General features: G+C 37.3%; 1 protein-coding gene and 1 long non-coding RNA gene across 6 annotated transcripts in view; one reads left to right on the top strand and one right to left on the bottom strand.

Moving 5' to 3' along the window:
- PPP4R3B (protein phosphatase 4 regulatory subunit 3B) overlaps positions 1–15,107 on the bottom strand; it is a 64,854-nt gene extending 49,747 nt beyond the window's left edge. For 2 of the 5 annotated variants that reach the window (XM_058684053.1, XM_058684055.1), the window contains exons 1-3: positions 14,753–15,107; positions 13,351–13,406; positions 3,336–3,434 (exon numbers count right to left, since the gene is read on the bottom strand). In XM_058684053.1, the coding sequence (XP_058540036.1) occupies positions 3,336–3,434; positions 13,351–13,406; positions 14,753–14,894 (297 nt within the window). In that variant the 5' untranslated portion in view covers positions 14,895–15,107. Of the gene's footprint in view, positions 1–3,335; positions 3,435–13,350; positions 13,407–14,752 lie in introns of those variants that run through there. The other 3 variants (XM_058684054.1, XM_058684052.1, XM_058684056.1) reach the window with 3 other exon arrangements.
- Positions 15,108–15,120: 13 nt separating this feature from the next.
- LOC131485079 (uncharacterized) lies at positions 15,121–19,421 on the top strand. The gene is made up of 2 exons (XR_009248629.1): positions 15,121–17,291; positions 17,515–19,421. It is a non-coding gene; the product is annotated as an uncharacterized LOC131485079 (long non-coding RNA).
- Positions 19,422–21,356: the final 1,935 nt, after the last annotated feature.

The following is a 21,356-nucleotide window of genomic DNA, read 5'->3' as shown; positions in this document are numbered from 1 at the left end:
GGAAAATGAGTAATCAAATATAAAATATAAAAGGTAAATCATGGCTTTATCAGACAAATTAGTTGTTTCTTAAATCCAGCTCTACTCCAGGACTGCTCCTCCAAATACTAGGCATATTCATACTGATAGTTGCTCTGTCATATAAATGCTATACTAAATACAGACATTTAGAGAAATATGATCATTTTGTTGAGAGAGTCTTGGCAATGGACCAAGGGGTGTCCTTTGCAATCAAGGATTAGTCTTGCCTAAAGGGATCTGGCCCTTGCCTAGCTCCTAAGAGGTAATCTCTAAGCACTCTGAATATCCTGTTTGATGTGTACCTGGGAGCCTTGGGCTATGCCAGATATGCTCTGTGTGGGTAACTAGGTGGTTTATAGTGGAAGTCTTGGGCCACGTAGTATCAGCTCAACCTCTGGAGGTGCTGGAAACTAAAGTCTGCCACAGGGCAGTCAGCCTGCTTATAGGAATAACACCCAATAAAAATGCTGGACACAAAGGTTTAGGTAAGCTGTTCAGGTCAGCGATACTATGTGCAGGTTGCCACACATCAGTGCAGGGAGAAGAAAGTGCTGTCTGCCTAAGTATCCTAAAAAAGAAAACTGGAAGTTCATGCCTAGACCCCGCCCTATGTGCCTTTTCCTACTGGTAATTTTAATCTGTATCACTTTGTTGTAATAAACTGTAATGATGAATGTAACAGCTTTGTGGAGTTCTGTGAGTCTTTCTAGTGAATTAGTGAACCTGCCTGGTCGAGAGACCTCCTGAACTGCATGAGTGAAAACAGTAAGAAATAAATTTCAGCAAAAATTTCTAGGACAAATGTACAAAGTCTTTAAGAATACACATATATCCAGAAACATATATTACACAGTACATTCTGAGGTGAGGGGAGGGGAGAAATGGAGTAGGCATAACCTAATGTGATGATCACTGGTAAATATTATCTACCACACAAATTTATGTTCTAGAAGAAATGTAATTCAACATTCTAGTTCTAAAGAAGATGTTTACCTTCTATTTTATTCACTTATTCTTTAAATATGTATGGAGTACACACATAACATGTGCCAGGTGCCATGCTGGTATACTGGAGGAGGGAGAATACAAAATACCACTTTTCAGGAATTTATAGTAAAAAGGTTAGTTTTTATATACTATTAATATTCTGAACGGTGTTATAAATGTTATAGAAAAGTAATCTTGTCTTTTTATTTTGAAAGTTTAATATCCTTTGTTATGCTTTCATTATTTTTATGGATCAGTTTTTTCCTCCATTTTTGTGGATGAGTGCTTGCAGGATTCAAATTTATTGAATCTAGAACAGAGCAGCAAATATTAGTGGACTGCATATGTCTAAGTCTGCAATAGAGGTCATTTTTAGGTCTTACATTTCACTTCAAAGAAAACTTTGCAAACATAAAATTCAATCTCAATCTATGGAGTGCACACAAGAAAAAAAAGGTAAATATTAGGACCTTCTCATCATCACCATCTATAGGTTTAAAAATGGGAAACCATGACAGCAAAATAGTAGCAAACCAATCTGGATTATATTCTTATGTATATTTTAGAAATTAAAGCAAAAATCATATTTAGCAGTGTTTTCCTCTATTCATCAATGGAAGTTCTATTTAAAACCATATACTAATAATGCTCCCGTAATACATGATACACACATAGTAAAATATGAGGTGGAAAGAAACAAACCCTCTAATTCCAGTTTAGCTTTGTGACCCAGAGCCATCCGTCAAATAAGCTTTATATGGAATGGGAAGATTCACATTATACTTCCTTGGGCTACTTTATTGCACTGTGTGGCACTGTTCCTAGGAGGACTAAGGAAAAAAATGACTGTGGTCAGATGCATAAACTAACTTAAGAACCTTCAGGGATCAGAATCACTAGAATGAAAAGCTGATAGAAGTGAAAATGACAATAGATAAAAAACACTGTAAGAGAGTATTATGCTAGGCAACCACTAAAACACAGTGATTCCATTTACAGAATAGTAGTTAAAATTAATGTTATGATTAACTTAAAATTCCAGTTACCAGATATTAGAGACTAGTTTGCTTAAGGAGACATAATTACTAAATGTAATGTGGTATCTTGAATGGGATCTTGGAAGAGAAAACAGAAATCTGAATACAGTATGGCCTTTAGCTAATAAATGTATGACTAATAATAATGAATAATAATGTATGAATATTTGCTCATTAATTGTGACTACTGTATCCTAGTATAAGAGACTATTAATAGGAGAAAGTGTGCGAGAAGGTGTAAGGGAGGGGAGTACATAGAAACTCTGTATTTTCTACTCATATTTTCTGCAAATATGAAACTTCTAAAATAAAAACTTAATTAAAATAAGCTCCAGTTACCTGAGAGTTATCACCTCTTATATTCTGCTATACTGTAAGCTCTTTAAGAACTGAAGTCATGAACACTTTTGTTGCCTTCTTTAATTTTTAAAAAATACTTTTAATCTTTATTTATTTTTGAGAGAGAGAGAGAGAGAGTGCGGGGGGGAGGGGGGGGAGGGAGGGCAGAAAGAAGGAGAAACAGAATCTGAAGCATGCTCCAGGCTCCCAGGCTCTGAAGTATCATCAGCACAGTCCAACGCGGGGCTCCAAACCACAGACCAGGAGATCATGACTTGAGCCACCTAGGCGCCCCCTTTTTTTTTTTTTTTTTACATTTTTAAAGTAAATTTCATGCCCAGCAGGAAGCCCAACTCAGGGCTTAACTCACAACGCTGAGAACAAGAGCTGAATGCTTAACCAACTGAACTATCCAGGCACCCCAGAAGATATGAGCACTTTTGATGATTAGTGTCTGGCACACAGTATTCATAAACATTAGGCAAACAGGTGACCAAATATTAAGGAAAAACCTCAAGGATTTAGAGCATAATTAATCTTTTTTTTTGTTTTTTAAAATATCCTGACCTTTTATTATGAATATATACTATAAAAATCTAAAGTGGTAAAACATTCTCTCTCCACATTTTTTAAAAAGTTTATTTATTTATTTTAAGAAACAGAGAGAGAGGGATAGTGCGGAAGGGGGGAAGGCAGAGAGAGAGGCAGAGACAGAATCCTAAGTAGGCTTTTTGCTCTGTCAGCGCAGAGCCCAACATGGGGCTCAATCTCACAAACCATGAGATCATGACCCAAGCCTAAATCAAGAGTTGGAGGCTTACCAACTGAGCCACCCAGGCGCCTCTCTCCACATTCTAATATATATCTTCAGGTAACAAGAAAAAAATATAAAAAATGCACACTTAAGTTAAATAGTATTAAAAAACAACAACAACAACAAAAAAACCTTACCTGACAGATTTTTTCCCAAATCTCATCGCAGCCAGCTTTTTCCTGAAAACTTAGAGCCAGATCATAGTTCTCAGCCTCTGACCAAACAATTAATGTATCCTGTTTAAAAACAAATATTTCTACATCACCATACTAGAAAAGCTAGAAAAGAAATAACTACGAAGTATAAACAGAAATCAAGAGGACAGGAAACAGTACAGCGATGACAAATGCTCTCTGATAAGTGCAAATAATGCATACTCAATTGACATCATGTAACTGTATTTTGTTATCCTTTGAAACTTTAGTAATATACTGGCAATGGAATAGCTTTGGTACTAAAATGATATTGAGCAATTTTCTAAAACAAAAAATATTAAAACGGGTTAGCAATCTGGTTCATGTACTAAGATCATGTTTAACAGAAAGTCTAGCCATTTTTGGCCAAACTGTAATGTAGACACTCTAATCATCTACATCTTTGGTTTCTAGAAAGTCAGCTATTTCACCCACTAACCACCTACCACCTACAACTTTATCTTTTCCTTTAACCTGGTTGTCAACTGGTTGCAAGCAGACTGACTAATAGCTGAGAACAATTTAGTTTAACCCTTTCTATTTTTGCCCCCCTCTCCTGAATCTGGAAAAGCCTTCAGGATATGAAGGAATTCAAAACAATGATGAAATGAAGATACTCTAAGTCCTACCAATAAGTTGTTTCTTATTGTTAATAAGTCTAGCACCTATTTCAGCAGCTTAGGTTGTAAAAAAATTAAGAACCCCAGGGTTAGGTGTTTTTCTACAAATGTTCTTAATTGTATACCTACCAAAAAGTTAATTACACTTTTTGGAAAAAGCTGTCAACCCCTTTATTAAAACTAAAGTTTGGGTTTAAATTAAAACATGGACAAATTTAAACACAAAAATCATAACGCAACACTGAAATGAAATGCCAATTTTTAAAAGATATATAATAATTGAAGTTTAATATGGCTAAAACTTTGATTTTTAGAAAATACACACTTGAAAAAATACATGAGTTTATATCCCAATTGTCAAGTATATAATGTACAAAAATACCTTATAATTAAGAATTATTCACCTAATACTTCTGATTATGATGTGATATGAAAAAAATGTAAAACTCAAAGTAAGCTGCAGATTTACAAAGTCTTCAGAATGAAAACACTTCAATATTTTGATAGCTCTAATCTGTAAGTGAAAATATCCTTCAACTAACCCAGGCCTTAGGTTTTTTGTTGTGTGATCAGGTAAGAAGAACAGCTGGAAAGCTGTGTTCTCGCTTCTGCCTAGCTATACTTCCTGGAAGTCAAATTTGCCACCAGGTATTCTAAAATTTCATGTGACTCCTTTCATGTAAAAACCTTCTGTGGCTCCCACCATATACAAAAGAGATTTTGAAATATTTTAAAAAATCCAGCAGAACTCTTTTTACAAACAAAATTTTACTAAGAATCTTTATGTAGAAAAAGATAAAGACAGAGCTCCTCTGGTTAAAGCACTAGGACACACATTCAGGCTCCATGTACTTTCCTCAACCCAAGTCAACTTCTTAGAGCTCTCCTCAAAACAGCTTCATGAACAATGATCTCCAAAACTTTTTTGTGTCTCTCAAATTACTTAACCATTATATTCAGAAATACAGTATCAGCAAACCAATACTTTACAAAATATACAGTAAAACAGAAATAAAAAGCCTTAAATAAAGATAAAATAAGCAGTATTTTTAAATGTTTGAACGGTTATGGTTCCATACCATTATTAGTTAACATTTTAAGACCCAGTATGTACCTAGAGCACAGTAAACCCACAAATGACAATAGATACAAGCTCCTATTTAATGTCACCCTTTTAATAATTCTGAATTTTGGGGGAGGGGCGACTTCTTGTGAGATCTATTTACCACTGTTTCTGCATTGTCACCCGGCTCACAGATTAAACTAAGAGTATAAATGTTAGCTTTACCATTACCATGTTAATTTGCACTTTTATCACTGTTTTCAACCCTTTTTACGACATGTGTTCATTTTGTTAGGGTTACACGTCAGTTTAAATTCGTAAATAAAAACATCTGTGCATACCGGCTACTATAATTCACAGTAGTTACGGGACACTTTTCATGGAAGTGTTACCCTTAAAAGGTATCTCTACATATATTTTTTACTTCTGACCACTTATCAAATATTAGCAAAACTTAGTTTCTTTTTTTGATTAAAATATATAAACAGGTTTCTTCTTAAATTTCCAAACTTTACAATGTACATTCATTTTGGAGATCACTAGTACAACAGGATAAAATCCAAAATCCTTTATCCAGGTATCTAAGGCCCTTTCCAATTTGGTTTTAATCTATCTTCTGAAAGAAAGTCTAGGTAAGCAATGAAGTCTGATTTAAGGTAATTAATTGAGTCCCCTTCTTCACCATCATTTTCTTGTTTGTTTCTTCCCCAAGCCAGGCAAAACCCAGAAACTAAATGGGATTTATATTCAGAATCCTTTTTCAATGTAAAGAGGACTGACATTGAGAGATGGTTAAAAATTCAGACTCCCATGCTTCTCCCTCGGGAACAGGTCTGGGTGAATCCCAAGAATCCCTATTTTGAAGAAGGGCCTCAGGTTATTCTTTTGATAAGTCAAATTTGAAAACATCACCTAAGCGCCTAAGTGTATCTCTGGTTGGCTGACAGAAGATGGGAAACTGCTATCACAGCAGGAACCTTCTAGCTGTATGAAATCTACTCAAAGTGAGTAGCAAATCCCAACCTTCCTTCTTCCCCTCCCAAAACCCTACTATCTCAGTCAAAAAATAACCGTAAGAAGTACTTCTTAGAACTGCTTGTTTTGAGTATCACAGTAAAAGCTCTTAGGTGAGAGAGCACAAGGCTGGCACGAGACTAGTTAAAATAAAATACAAAATGTTAAATGGCAGAGTTTTCCACATATCCAAAAAGTCTCCCACATCCAAAAAGTCATGTTCAATTTTTGTAATAACGTCTGTTTTCAACCGCTGTGCTCTTTGTGTTCTAGGTTTTGCTCATTTGTGTGTAGCACACATATCTTTGGGACATTATTAATGCCTGTTTAAACCAAGAGAAGCTTAGAGTTTTCCTCTACCAACGAAACATTTAGTCACCACTATGTCCCTATGGAAATCAGATTTAAAATGAGCCTTCAGGGAGAACAGAAAAAGTCGGTTATACTTGGTTTGGTCCTTTAAAAAAATAAGAAAGGTGATTATGTCTAAGCCAAGATGGAAATAAGACATGACCTAGAAAAGCTTGACAATTTAGCTTACTGAATCAGATTTTCACAATGTTGTTTTATGAGAAATGCTTATTTTCAATCTTAAATATTAAAAACACATTCTTGAGGTGAATATTGTTTAAGCCAAAATTTCTTAATAATCCAAGGCCTAAATGACACTTTAGAATTCTAAAACTTGGTGCTTAACATCTTTTCTAGGGAAAGGGTTATCAGTTTTTACATTATATTCACAAAGGCATTTGTGACACATTTAAAACAGTCTAACAAACCAATGGATTATTGGTTTGTTTTCCTCCCCAGTACATTAACATGAATAAACTCTGCTCATGAAATATTTGAGATCCTATTGCTTGTCAGACTAACCCTATCTTTGCCCCAACAGCTATGACAAAATTCAATATACACAGAGCTGAAGTTTTTCAAAAGGAACGTTATTTTTTAAGAAAAAGGAGAATAGAAATACCAGATTTGGAGAATTCAATTTGCAGATTTAAAATCAATTTAGAAGTCTGAAAATGAGTGAGATTAACCAGACATATAGTGCAACATAACATCTAGCTCTCTAGTAGTTCCTAACAGTAGTTGACCCTAACTTGTTCTGAGATGGATTTTTAAACTATACTATCGTATATATAACATATAGTCCAAGGTACACATGATGACGCTGCTAAAAAACAGTACTAAAATCTTCCTAAAATCTGTGATATATTTGGATATAATGGGAATAACCCCAGACTAGAATTAGGACCTGGGCATCACTCACAGTTTCACTGTCCGCTATTTCTGTGACTTTCAGCAAAGTATTTAACCCCTTTGATTCTTCTTTCCTCATTGGAAAAGAGGATTATGATGAGATTATTATGACTATAGGTCTTTCATTGAGCTTATGTGTGAGATACTATGCTAAAGCATTTTTTATACATTAATTCACAACTATTACATGATGTAGGTAGTACCTCCATTTAAAAGATAAGATTCAGAGAAAATCTGCTCAAAATTATAATGAAATAAATACCTTATTCATGTCCTTGATACTATGCCCCATAAAAAATGTGAACAATTCTAAAAGAACACAAAGTTTTTAACAACTTGCTTCCCAACCTTTTGCCCTGCAGCATTATATTTATGTAGGTTACCTGTCCGAACCTCTATATAAAATCCCTCTCCATCTGATTTCCAAGGATTCCTTAGTCTCGTTCCAAACCACCACCACCTAGAATATACCTGTACTCATGACTGCCCAATCTTTCCAACATAGTAATTCATGTCCTCCGCTTGTGCTCCTGATCTATAGCCAGAGTGGGCTCTATTCATTACACATTCATGCTATTATCTTAACTCAGCATTCAATATTATAGAAATATCCCTTACATTATATACTATACTCCTTACCTTAGTCTATTCCCCACAGTGCCTCTCAGGTAAAACCCCAAATCCCTAATTTTACTGGTTTATTTTGCCAACTAAGAGATACATTGTGACAATTTTCACCTCTACATTTAAAAAAACCTTTTTTTAATGTTTTTTCATTTTTGAAAGAGACACAGTTCAAGCAGGGGTGGGGCAGAGAGAGGAGGACACAGAATCTGAAGCAGGCGCCAGGAGCTGAGCTGTCAGCACAGAATCCAACGCGGGGCTCAAACTCATGGACAGTGAGATCATGACCTGAGCCAAAGTTGGATGCTTAACTGAGTCACCCAGGCGCCCCTCACCTCTAACTTTAAAAAAAAATTTTTAATGTTTATTTTTGAGAGAGAGAGAAAGAGAGTGTGAGTGAAAGGGCAGAAAGAGAGGGAGATACAGGGTCTGAAGCAGGCTCCAGGCTCTTAGAACTGTCAGCAGAGAGCCTGATGTGGGGTTCAAACCCACTAACTGAGATCATGACTTGAGCCGAAGCTGGATGCTTAACCAACTGAGCCACCCAGGGACCTATCACCTCTACCTTTAGCACAGATGTTCTTCTAACTACAACCTAGAAATAGTCTCAATCTTTCACTTGCAGGATATGAACAGCCATTCATTGACTCTCCTTTTGTTACCAAAATTCTATTCTCCCTTGGTTTCAAGACAACACATTTTTCTGATTTTCTACTCTTCCAATTGCATATTCTTCCTCTTAACTAGATCTTCTTCCTAATTACCAAACACCTAACCCAGCAGCATACCCTGTCAATTCTATCTTCAATATGTATCTCAAACCCATCCACCTCTTTCTATCTCCACTGACATTACTCTAACCTGATTCAACATTATCTCTTGCTTGAATTATATTGTAATCTCTCAACTACTCTCCCAGTTATTGTACCTCTTCAATTCCACACATTTTTGCTTTAGTTTGGATCATGTCACTGCTCTGCTGCAAATTTTCCAAAACTTTCAAATGCACTTTAAAAATCTAAACCAGTTGTTACAAACCCGTAAGCAGCACTCAACCAAGTATTATTGGATGAATGAATAAATGTGGACAATTCAACAAGGCTTGGTCTTATGCTTTATTCTTTTCTCGATTTCTATCTACTCCCTTGAAAGAGGTCCCCTCTTACAGCTAAAAGTAGCAATGATTCTCAAATTAGAATCTTTCATACCAACTCTTACTGTCTCTAGTTCAGTTGTTCATTTTAAGACATTTACAATTATCCTTTAAAAAAAAAATTTTTTTTTTTTTTTAACGTTTATTTATTTTTGAGACAGAGAGAGACAAAGCATGTACGGGGGAGGGTCAGAGAGAGGGAGACACAGAATCGGAAACAGGCTCCAGGCTCTGAGCTGTCAGCACAGAGCCCGACGCGGGGCTTGAACTCACGGACCGCAAGATCATGACCTGAGCCGAAGTCGGCCGCTTAACCAACTGAGCCACCCAGGCGCCCCTACAATTATCTTATCATCATTTCAAAGCCTAAGTCAGGGGGAGAGAAGGTATAAAACAGTATATAGTATGCTACCAATTATGCCAGTAAAGGGGAAAATATATATGTGATTGCATGCCTACTCATTCACACATGCATAAGACCTCTAGGAAGATATGCAAGAAACTGGTAACACTGGCGGCCTCTAGCAACGGAAAGCATATGGATGGAGTCCAGGGTGGGAGAGACTTCACCAAATACTTCCTGAATTTTTAACGATGTGACTGTATTATCTACCCAAAATAGTTTTTTTTTGTTTTTTTTTTAAATAAGCCAATAACCAAATCATTAATGTAAACCTTTCTTCTCAACTTCTCAGTTCCTGGAGAGAACCATCATTTTCCTGGCCCCAAGACTCTAAACACTTCTAGTGACCCTTGATTCCTTCTCTTTCATATTTAATCATTCACCAAATCTTCCAGCACTTTCTTGGAAATACTAGAGCTCTTTTTCTTCTAATTCCATTTACTATACTGCAACAGACTTTAATTTTTTCTGCATCTGAATTATAGTAAATAGTCTTGCTACTCCAAAGCTGTTTCCCTTTCCACCCCCAATTCATCATCCACAACACTGCCACACTTGCTTCCCAAACACGGTATCACTTTCATCATGCTAAACCCCCTCCTCAAGAATCTATAATAGCTCCTGTTTAGCTAAACAAATGTAAAAATAAGAAACCTCTGTTGCAAAGAGGCTTAATAACTTTTGTGTCAGGTGTACCATTTCCTTCAGCAGACAGGACAGGGAGAGTGAAATTTTTCTTAATGATTCTAACTCAAATCTTCCTTCTTTAATTTTCTACTGCCCAAGTCTGTGGAATAAATTGTTTTTATAAATTTTGTGTTGGCATATACATGCTGTATAATCTCAGTCAAGAACTTGACCTTTCTGGGCCTTAACTGCCTTATCTGTGGAATGCTTTCATGGGCTTTCAATAAGGACTAGATTAAAACCATTTATCAGTTGTTTTATTATCATAAGGTAAATGTTTCACCTGTTATTATCTTGTCTCCCAAAAAACCCATGGGGACTTCCTTACACTTCTTTCCTAAACCCAATTAACACCCAATGGTATTACATATAAAAGGGTACATCCTATGACTCTGCTTTTGATTTAGTCAACATCAGTAGGGCTGATTCTAAATAACTTAAAGTTTTCATATGTATCATCAGGCACTTTATTTCATGTTCTACTGCCTACAGTAATCAAGAAAGTGTTGTGAATCAATGATGACCTATTGATATGGGGTCATTTCACATTCAACTCAACTCATTCTAACTTATTTTGAGCCCATAAATCAGAACTTGGCTCATTTTATAACTGTATAATGTTAAAAAAAGAATGTTAAATAATTTTCTTTGAATTTATCCAACGCATTCTGTAGCAATACATCCTATAAACTATGAGCATGTCATTCACTCTAGTCTTTTTAAAATTAAAAACCCACTACTGATCAATATATTTCATATAAATTTTGTAAATGAATACTTTTCTGGGCCAATTTATTGGATAACTTAAATGATGACATTAAAAAATATAATTCTAATGAACACAGAAAAACATCTATGTGTTTGGAAATCTCAATTTGTATAATCTGGCAAAAAGTAAAAAATGAACAATGTTTTGGTGAAAAAATGAAAAACCGTTATGTACAACAAACTAAGTTTAAAACAATCCCTAAATTGCTCATTGATTCTATTAGAAAAGTGTACTCAATTTAAACAAAAATAAAGAAAATAAAACAAGTGACCCTATTTACACATTTTTCAATTTTAGATACAGAGCTTTTCCATATTACTGTCAGTGCCAGTGTTCTCCTATACTTTAATGTTCTTTAGTAAAAGTAATTCATTTAGAAAAAGGTTCTTAAAAATCCTAACGTTATATATTTAAACGTGATGAATTATGGAAAACATTTTCCCAACAGCATGAATTTTTTAAAATAAGTACATTTTTCTCCAATACTTTAGCTTTCTAGGAAAGTAATATTACAAAGAAAGATATGTTTTAAAGTTTCTAATGAACCATCATGTATTTCTGGACTAATGTTGGAGGACTATTTTATACACAAACCACTATCACATGTGATCTTTTCAACAGCAACAACAGTTAAAGAATCTTATACACAATCTGAAAAGAATCCACATTATAATTAATTTGTAGGGAGTCACATTAAAAACATAGTTCCTGAATATTTTATATTCATACAGATAGGAGGGAAAAAGATTACAAATTGGAATTTCTTTGCCCACAAGCAAAGCAGCAAAAAAAAAAAAAGTACAAAACAAAAAAGGTAACTATCTGGTAAAATTCAGTGCAAAGACAATCATCTGCTTGGCTGACTTAGAAATTAAATTTACTTAAGTATCCAAGTTGTAGGAAACATTTTCAAGTGTTCAATACAGGACAAATGTTTGGTTCTCCATCACAAAGACACATAATATTTTCTAAGCAATAAGAAAAAAACATTAATATTGAAAAATTAAGTATTTCAAAGAAGTGGTTAAGAATATATTGCACATGCAAAACAACAGTTTAACAGTAAGATTTTTACTAATAATGAGCTGTGCAACAGACATGTTGTCACTCCTCCAACTGTGAATTGTTTATTTCTGGGCATCCAAATTTTCACTGACCTTGAAGAAAGTAGGTATTGATGGTGTGAATATAATCCTAAAGTAACTTATCTTTTCCTAGAAAACTCTGCCACATCCATTTACACACCACACCCACCTAGAAATAATCTAAATGTCGAATATAGAATACTAGACAGTTAAAAAAAAAACAAAAAACCCTAAAAACTAGATCTACATTGTTAATATCAACAAATCTTCAAATTAACTGTTGAATGAAAAATGAAAATCCAGAGTACATGTAAGAGTATGAGATCAACCGTATAAAGTTTTAAAACACATAAAAGACTACATATTATTTATGAGTACATACATATGCAGAAAAGGTATATAAGCATGTACAGAAATAATACATCAATTTCAGAACAGTGGTTACCTACAGTTAGGAAGGAGAATGGATAGAATGAGATGGGGGTACAAAGGGGACTTTAACTCTATCCACAATGTTGAACATTACAAAGATTTGAAACAAATATGGTATAATGTTAACACTTTAAATTTGGTGGTTATACGGACACACATTATATTTTCTGTACTTTTCAGTTTTGAAATATATAATAATAAAAATGCAAATATTCACAAAAGGAAAGGTTCAAGCACTGCTGCCATTCCAGATTAAATACCTGGGCACACTAAAAAAAAAAACACAGGTTTTTCTCTTCCTAATAAGACAATAAATATTAATAGAAAACATTACATGACTGGCAATGTACACTTTTATAAAGTATCACACCACTGCTTATATTAAAAATATAGAATTAAAGAACAGGATTTAAATGCTTCTACTTCAAAAACTCTACTTTTGCTGGAGTCAAACGATCAAATTTCACACCACAAACAAGTTTTCCTCGCTTTAAAGAGTGTCCCTTTGAATTTTCTTATATGCCATTTTCTTTAAATGTGATTGAGAATAAAAAGGCTTAGTGTACAGGGTATAAAAGATACCTGGCTATCTGTAGTTAAATAAGACTAATGAATACACTATATTCTAACATAAACTAACACTGGCTCAATTCAAAGGTAATAAATTACTGCCAGTACAAAAACTTTCACTTTTGTTTCAAACTTTTGACCTACCAGGGAAATACAGTGTGTAACTCTGTTTACCAAACATGTTTTATCTTATCAGGAAAATTTTCCCATCTTTGTAACATTAATACTTTCTTGATCACAGATGAAGTCTTTCAAATTAAAGATAAACTACTTGCCTGTTGTTTTTGATATGCAGTGTTTGGATTTATCTTTGATTCCAAGAGTAGTGATCCTGAAAGATAAAAAATAATATTTATAAGTTTCAATTTATAAAACCTGATTAAAGTATCAGAATATAAATTAAAAAAAAAAAACAAAAAACACTTCTGTTCTCTTCCCTTATCTAGAGATGTGAAGTAATCAAATGTATTATGATTCACATTTTTCTCTCCAGATCTGGGCTTCCTATTTAATTTAGAACACACCATCTTATCCCCATATGCCCTTAAAGGAAAAAAATCCTCTTAGGATCAACATTCAGACCCAAAATGTAAGGAGGCTAGATGTCCATTCAAGTTTTATTGAAATGAAAATTTCAAGATCTAAATGACTACTTGAAGCCAAATTCTTTTTAACAAAGTTATTTTATTGCTTTTCCATTTTAACAAAACAAATTACAAAGGACAACAGGAATCTAAGTAGTTAGTACATAAATTACAGAACTGCATTTATCCTTTTCTCCTTAACAAAAGGAAGGACACTTCATGTAGAAATAAACGTCCACAACTATTTAAAATAATAGGGAGAGTGCGAGAGTTCAAAATACAATAAATCTAAGATTGTTATTTTTCTACTATCTGGACACAGCTGGTCAAACAGAAACGTTCAGATTACAACGAGAATGGTTTTAATTACGACTCTACATTTTATAATTTAAAAATACTTCACATGACTCCTACAAAAAAATCAACGGATAAACGTTTACAATCTGCTCTGGTGTCCTAACTTGTTTAGGTTGTAAAGTATCCACTTTTTCATGGCAACCTCTACAAAGGCAGCCTGGAGGGATCCCCGACATAAATATGCTTGTGCGTGCATGTATCGTGGCAACAGTCTGCAATAACTGCAGGAAAAGGTGCCTTTTGGTTTTCCCTAGCACCTGTCGACTGGGGCGAACGGGATTCGTTAGTAAAATGGGTTAACAACAACAACAACAACAACAACACTGAAAAAGTAAAGTTTTACTAAGACTTTTGAAATAGACAAGTAATTGGGTAAGAAAGCAAAAATTAAGTGTGTGTGGGGGGGGTGTCGTCAGCTCCCTAGGGCGAGTAAATAACTACTCTGTTTTCTCATTACTTCCTCTCTTCTCACTCGCCCCTTTCCAAGGAGGCGAGACTGGAGAGGAAGGGGTCAAATCCTTAATAGGGATAGGAGGCGGGGGAACAGCATCAGCGTCTGACTGAGGGTAAATCCGGACAAAGTAGTTTGTTTTTACCGTACAGAAGTGCAGGCACAAAACCAATGCGCTGTCCCAAGATGTGGCAGTAACAGTACCCGGCCCAGGGCCTAAACACCAGGGCTTTGCCCAAACCGGAGGCACTGACTGTCCCCTATTCTATGTTCCAATAACCTTACCGTCGGACTCAGCCCGAACCAGCAGCGACATCCCCTTGAGCTCCTCTACGTAAGTAGAGGAGACGTGCCCGGTGCCTCGGTCGTCCCATTGACGGTCTTCGTTAAGGGTATAGACCTTCACTCGCCGCCGCGTATCCGACATGGTGGCTGCTGTCCCCACCGCTCCAGCCGCTGCCTCCTCGCTCACGTCGTCCGCGCCCCTCACTCTTGAGAGACGGTTGCGGCGGAGGCGGCAGCGGCGGCGGCGGCTCCAGAGAGGCCCGAGTTCACCATGGCTCCCAAGGTTCAGTCGCGGGAAGGGGCAACAAGAGTCACCGAGACCTCTCCGTCCGGAGACCCGGTAACCTCTCACTTCACCCCCGCACACACCCACCCTCCCTCCCTTTACCCCCCAGAGCTCGCTCGCTCTCCCGCCGCCGCCGCCGCCGCGGTAACTACTACAGATCCGCCATCTTGTAACCCGATTCTCTAAGCCTTTCTCTTCCTCCTCCAGCAGACTCGCACGGGCTGTCCTAGCAGGGGCTACGGCGGCCGACGAGTCCAACACGCTGCACTTCTGCTTTCCGCACGCTCTTCCGAGCCCGCAGTGCTCGATGTTCTCGCGAGGAGGTTTACTGGACCGAAGTGGGAGGGTCTACGTGCAACTTCCTCTTCTCTCGGCCCTGCCTGATGGCGCGGGATCTCGGCCGGGTGGTCGGCTCTCGCGAGTTCTCTGTCCCCCTTAGTGCCGCGAGACTGCTTTCTGAGCTAGCGGCGAGAGCCGAGTTTTGGTTTTTTCTTGAAGTGGTTGCGGGCTGCCCTGAGGGTGTGACGAGTCGTGGGACCCAGCTCTAAGGAAAAAGTAGAGCAAACTTGGGAGGTACGCATCCTCGGGTGGGACTAACCCTAAGCAAGAGGGAAGGAAATGTGCTCGCACTCTTAATTGGAAGCTAACCCTGTCAGCCTGTGGGAGACAAACAGTTTAAATTTCTGTGAACATGTAGGAACAGTGATCCCTTTAAGGAGACCCGAAACCCACCAAAACTTATTATGGAATCTGTTAAAGTTAAGCATCTCCTCAGGAAGTGTTCTGTGGATCTCCAGGCAATTATAACGTGCGTGGTACGGAGTGTGTTGACAAATTCCTATTTCCCGCCAAAGCGTTTCACTGTTAGGCTTTTGGTAGCTGGCCATTGAGAAGCATCCTTTCCCCCTCACGAAAATACAGTGGCCCTTCCGTGTTTGTAAGCTCGGAAAAGAAATCTTCAGAGAAGTTGAGGGAAGTGGCGCGGACCTACGTTCCTAACACATCTAAAATAATTGTTTTGATATTTTTGAGTTTTTCTTACGGGCATTTCTTGCGTTATCTATCGGGAGGTCTTCTGCGCTGCATAAGCGGAAGGTGAATTCTCTCGGCATTCACATTGATTGTCAGACATTGCCGGGTGGATACCAGCCCTTTGCTGGGCAGTCGTTTATTTCGGTCCACGTTCGTTCTCGATGGAATCCTTTTATTCGTTTTTAAAGCCTTTCTCAGCTTGTTCTGTCTTTAGTTCTTTCTAACCCATTAGTCTGAAAAGTGAAAACCAGACGAATTACACACGTAGCCCCTGCGGCGCATCTTGGGAGTTGTCGTCAGTACTTACCTGTGGTTTTGACAAGATCTTCTACATAGACACCCTTCGGAGGTGCACTAAAAACGTGAGAAGTCTTAGGAAGAACAGACGCCTGATACAAAATAAATTCTAATTGCAAAATCTGAATACATAGGATTTTTTTTTTTAATCTGAAGGAGACCTCAGAAAATGTACTTGAATTAAGTAGTTAATGTAATAATAGGACCCGTTAATTGCTGTGATTGATGTGGACAAAATGCATTTTGAGCCCAGAGAAAATATTTCTGTCATGGGTCAAAGAAAGCTTCACAGAAGTTTTGAACCAGGTGTTTGAGGATCCCTGAATGGGAATTTGCATTTTGGCTTGGGGAAAGTGTTCAAGGCTGAGAGGACAGGAAGAACAAAGTCATTATATGTTACTGGCCTAAAAGAACTTCTCTGTAAGTAATATATAAGTTAAAGGAATGACAACTACGAAGAAGTCTGTTTAATACTATATGTGTCAAGGTTAATGGCCCTACTAACTCTGGATAAAATGGCGAAATAATAGTTATTTCCTGTATTTACTCAATCATTCCTAGTATTTGTTGATCATATACTATGTGCTAGGACACTGTTCCATACAGTGAATAAATAGAAGTCCCTCTTGTCACGGAGCTTACATTCTAGTGTAGGAAGACAATGAACAAATATATGCCAGACACTGATAAATATGAGTACAAAAAAATAAAAGTAGCAAAAGGTCAGTGAGCTTGGGAAGGAAAATGGTGTTTATTGAGGAGGGCCTCTGAGGGAGGTAGTCAGCCATGCATTTCCTCAAGGGAAGAGAGCATGAGGGAGCCGGACAGCAAAGTACAAAGCCTTGTGGCTGTAGCATGCTGAGTGAGAGGGATAATAAGGAAACCAGTGTCTTTAAACCCAAATTTTGTAATACTATACACATTGTTGTACAGATGTACCCCAGTTTAAAAATTTTTTTAATGTTTATTTTTGAGACAGACACAGAGCATGAATGGGGGAGGGGCAGAGAGAGAGGGAGATACAGAATCGGAAGCAGGCTCCAGGCTCTGAGCCATCAGCCCAGAGCCTGACGTGGGGCTCGAACTCCCGAACCGTGAGATCGTGACCTGAGCTGAAGTCGGACGCTCAACCGACTGAGCCACCCAGGCGCCCCAGATGTACCCCAGTTTAAACTGTCTTCTATGTATGTGTCATTTCCAGTAGTTTCCACCCTTCAACAATAAGTGATTTACAGAAATTATTTCATGTGTTCAAAATATATTTGAAGTTAAATTCCTAGAGCAGGGATTTTCAGCATTGGCACTAACATTTTGGGCTAGATAATTCTTTGTTGTGAGAGGTTGTTCTGTGCATTACAAGGTGTTTAGCAGCATCCTTATTTTCACCCATCTGATGCCAGTAGTATTGCACCCTTTCGTCCAGCTGTGATCACCCAAATCATCTACCATCATTGCCATTGTCCTTGGGAGGCACATTACATTTTTTAATTCTTGAAGGTTTAAAAAATTACGTTGTTAATATATACAATTAGGTTGTCGTTTGATTGACTCATGTCCTTGAAATGTGAGGCTTTCTGTTTTCACCCTTCCCATTCTGTTAAATGTTTTAATAAACAAGAATTTGCTATATTCTCTCATTTTTTTTCTTTAAGATGATTAAGTCTTTGCCATTTAAATAAACCATCAAACTAATAACCTATATCCTCTTCAGCCACATTCCTATTTCTTTTCCCCTTTACAGCCAAACTAAGTGTTGAAGTTGTTTATATTCCCTTCATTTCTTCATCTCTCACTTGTTCCTCAATTGAACCTATTCTGATTTCTATCCCTTCCATCCTCCTGCCTTGCCTTCATCATAAAGCTCTTTATAAACTAGCTGAAGATATCTATGTTAATAATGCCACTGGACATTTTTCAACCCATTTTACTTGAACTAAGCTAATTTGTTTTGAGGGAGAGAGAGAGAAAGAATCCAAAGCAGGCTCTGTGCTGTCAGCATGACATCCCACTAACCGTGAGATCATATAACCTGACATGAAATCAAGAATCAGACTCATAACTGATTGAGCCACCAGATGCCCATACTTGATCCAAGTTAAAATTGACACTTTTTTGTCTGAACTTTGTTCCCTACAGTCATCTCATGACAACTCTTGCTTTATCCTTCAGATGCTGCTAGTTGCCACTTTCATAGAGGAGCCTCTGACTCCCCTGACTAGATAATATCCTCTTGGAATGTTACAGACACCAAAAAACCCAATTCAGAGTAGTTTAAATGATAAGAGAATTTATTGGCTCATGAATGGGAAGTCTGGAGATAAAGGGAAACCTCAGATAGACTCGATTGGTTCAACATGAACAGCGAGAACTTGTTTTCCTTCTCCCTCTGAATTCTATATTCTGCTTTGTCAAATTCATCTAAGGCTTAAGATCTTTTGTATCTTAAGACAGTGGCCAAGAGCTCCCCAGTTTCCACAGTTCTTCATTCACAGCAAAAGAGAGTTTCCTCACATATTCCCAGTTGCATTTTAATTAGACTAATATAGGTCACATGTCTACCCTTGAACCTAGAGATTTGAAGTCTAGGGAATGTCAGGCACTGATTGGTGGAGGCAAATCAAGGCCCATCCTGGGGGCTGGGGATGGGTTTAATCCCACCCAAATCCCGTGGGTATACCATGTGATAATGGGTAAAACAGATGTGGGAAGACAACCAGAGTATCTGTTTTATTTTCTTATTACATATTCACAGGACCATGCACCCTTCCATTGTAGCATTTGTCATATGTGTAGCTTTATTTGTATGATTTCTGATTAATAATTGTCTCTTCATCTAGATGACAAATTTCTTTGAGTTCAGGGGTCTATGTTTTTTTCTTACCATTTTATCTGTAGTGCCTAGCGGAAGGTGTGGAATATAGCATGAACTCAATAACTGTTCAAAGATTGAAGTTTCCTTAGAAGTTTACTACTCAATTTGACATGCTCCCTAGCAGGTAATTTAATAACTCCCCTATCAAATCAACTGAGATTAAATTACATCTTTGAAGGCTACAGATTGGTATGTCTAATTTCTAAGTAGTCAGTTTTTGACGCACTACTGAAAGTTGTGAAACAAATCTGATATATTTTTTACATTTTTTAACAGTTTCTGATTCCTTGTAGGATAAAGTTCTGTAGGGTGGCATACAAAGCTCTTCATGGTTTAGCCCCTACCAAATCCTGGCTCTTTACTCTCAAGAGCAAGGCTATGGACTGTGTGATTTTCCCTGGGGTGATTTTTTCAATCATAGCTCTTCCCATACCATTTACCAAATATTCTTAGGAGCCTTTTCTCTGGGTGATTGTCGTTTCTCCAGGTGTTCCCTCATACCCTGACAGAATAGAGGCAGAGGAAGGTGGCAAGAGGTCCATCTGTTTGGTATTCAGGCTTTCATTTAATTACTCCTTTTAACCCTGCTTTCACAGTGGCCCACTAATGTGACTAGTGTCTCCCAAGTCAAAAGACTCTCCTAATTCAGAAAATAAATCTCAGTCTCCTGAGGTGGTGGTGGCAACAGTGTTCAAAGGGCTTATATGGGTATGAGTGTGTGTAGAGGGAGATGGTAGTCCTTTGGTTATGTGAGGTTGGGAAGGGAACCCTTTCTATATAGTTTGACCCTGTCCTCAAATTCTGAGCCCTGATCCTTTCTGATTTGTTGTGGAGATAATTAATTGTCTTCTTCTCTGATCATCTCTGTGGTAAATTAGGTTGTAACTTCCTCTGTTCTCCTAAGGTCCACTACTGCTCCTACCATTTGCTTGCCATGCAAATGACATTTGTTAAAATATCTTATCTGCTGTTGTCTCTTTTGTTATGTTTGCCCTTTGGACTCTATACTTAAAAACTTTTTTAATTTAACTGTATGTGGCTAATTTTCCATTTTTGACAAAGGTATTCTAATATATTTCATGTTTAATTCTGTATTCCACTTGGGTTTTTTGTATATGTGAAGTAGGATGCTAATTTAAAATTTTTCCTCCAAATGGAGAGCCACTTGTCAATATCATTTATAGATTAAATAATTTGAAGTGCTATTTTAATCATACTCTTTACTAAGTTTACAGTCACATATACATAAATATATCTGGATTTTAAATTTGTAAAAAATTTTATTATTTTGAGAGAGAGAGAAAGCATGAGTGGGGGAGGGACAGAGAGAAAGGGGAGAGAGAGAATCCCAAGCAGGTTCCACACTGTCAGTGCAGAGCCCCACGCAGGGTTCAAACTCATGAACTGTGAGATCATGACCTGAGCCAAAGTCAGACACTCAGCCGACTGAGCCACCCAGATGCCTCTGTATCTGGGTTTGAGTCTGAACTCACTACATTGTTTTCATTGTTTTAGTTGGCTAACTGTAGTGTGACAGTTTTAATTGTCATAGTTTTTTATTACTTGTTTTGGTATTTAATTGATATGGTGGCCATATCAGTGCACTATTCAGATCCCCTTCAAGAGGACCTACTTTGGGAAACATACTTGACTGACAGCCAGCTGCCACTGCTTTGGGTCCATTGCATTTGAGCTGAGGCCGTAAAAACCTTGAGCTGCTCCTAGCCAGTAACTGAGCACAGCAGGAGTACTACTATACTTGTCCTTTACTGTCCAGTGTAGAACTTCTCTGTGGGCAACTGTGGCTTGGGGAACTTCTTAGCAGTCTGGAAGAGACTTTCTTGGAACTACACTATAATCTGAAGCTCTTTCCACTCAGTATTTCCTTCCCTTCCTTCTTTTTACAGAGGTCAAACTTGTATTATGGTCTGTAGGCTCTCTCTGTCAATTCCTGTCTATTTTATTCTTCACAGATGTTTCCTCCAGTCATTATCTTACATGTTTAATCCCTTCTTGGCATCTGTGTCTCTGAGGGCTGGAACTGACATATGTGGTACAGGGAGTGGTGTAAGAAATCAGGCAGTAAGATGGGGTTTGGGGAATAGTTGACTCAGTCC

This window comes from Neofelis nebulosa, chromosome 9 (assembly GCF_028018385.1).
Source record: "Neofelis nebulosa isolate mNeoNeb1 chromosome 9, mNeoNeb1.pri, whole genome shotgun sequence".
In the NCBI taxonomy this organism is placed as follows: domain Eukaryota; kingdom Metazoa; phylum Chordata; class Mammalia; order Carnivora; family Felidae; genus Neofelis; species Neofelis nebulosa.
Note: the sequence above shows the minus strand (reverse complement) of the source record. Positions and strands in the feature narration are given on the sequence as shown.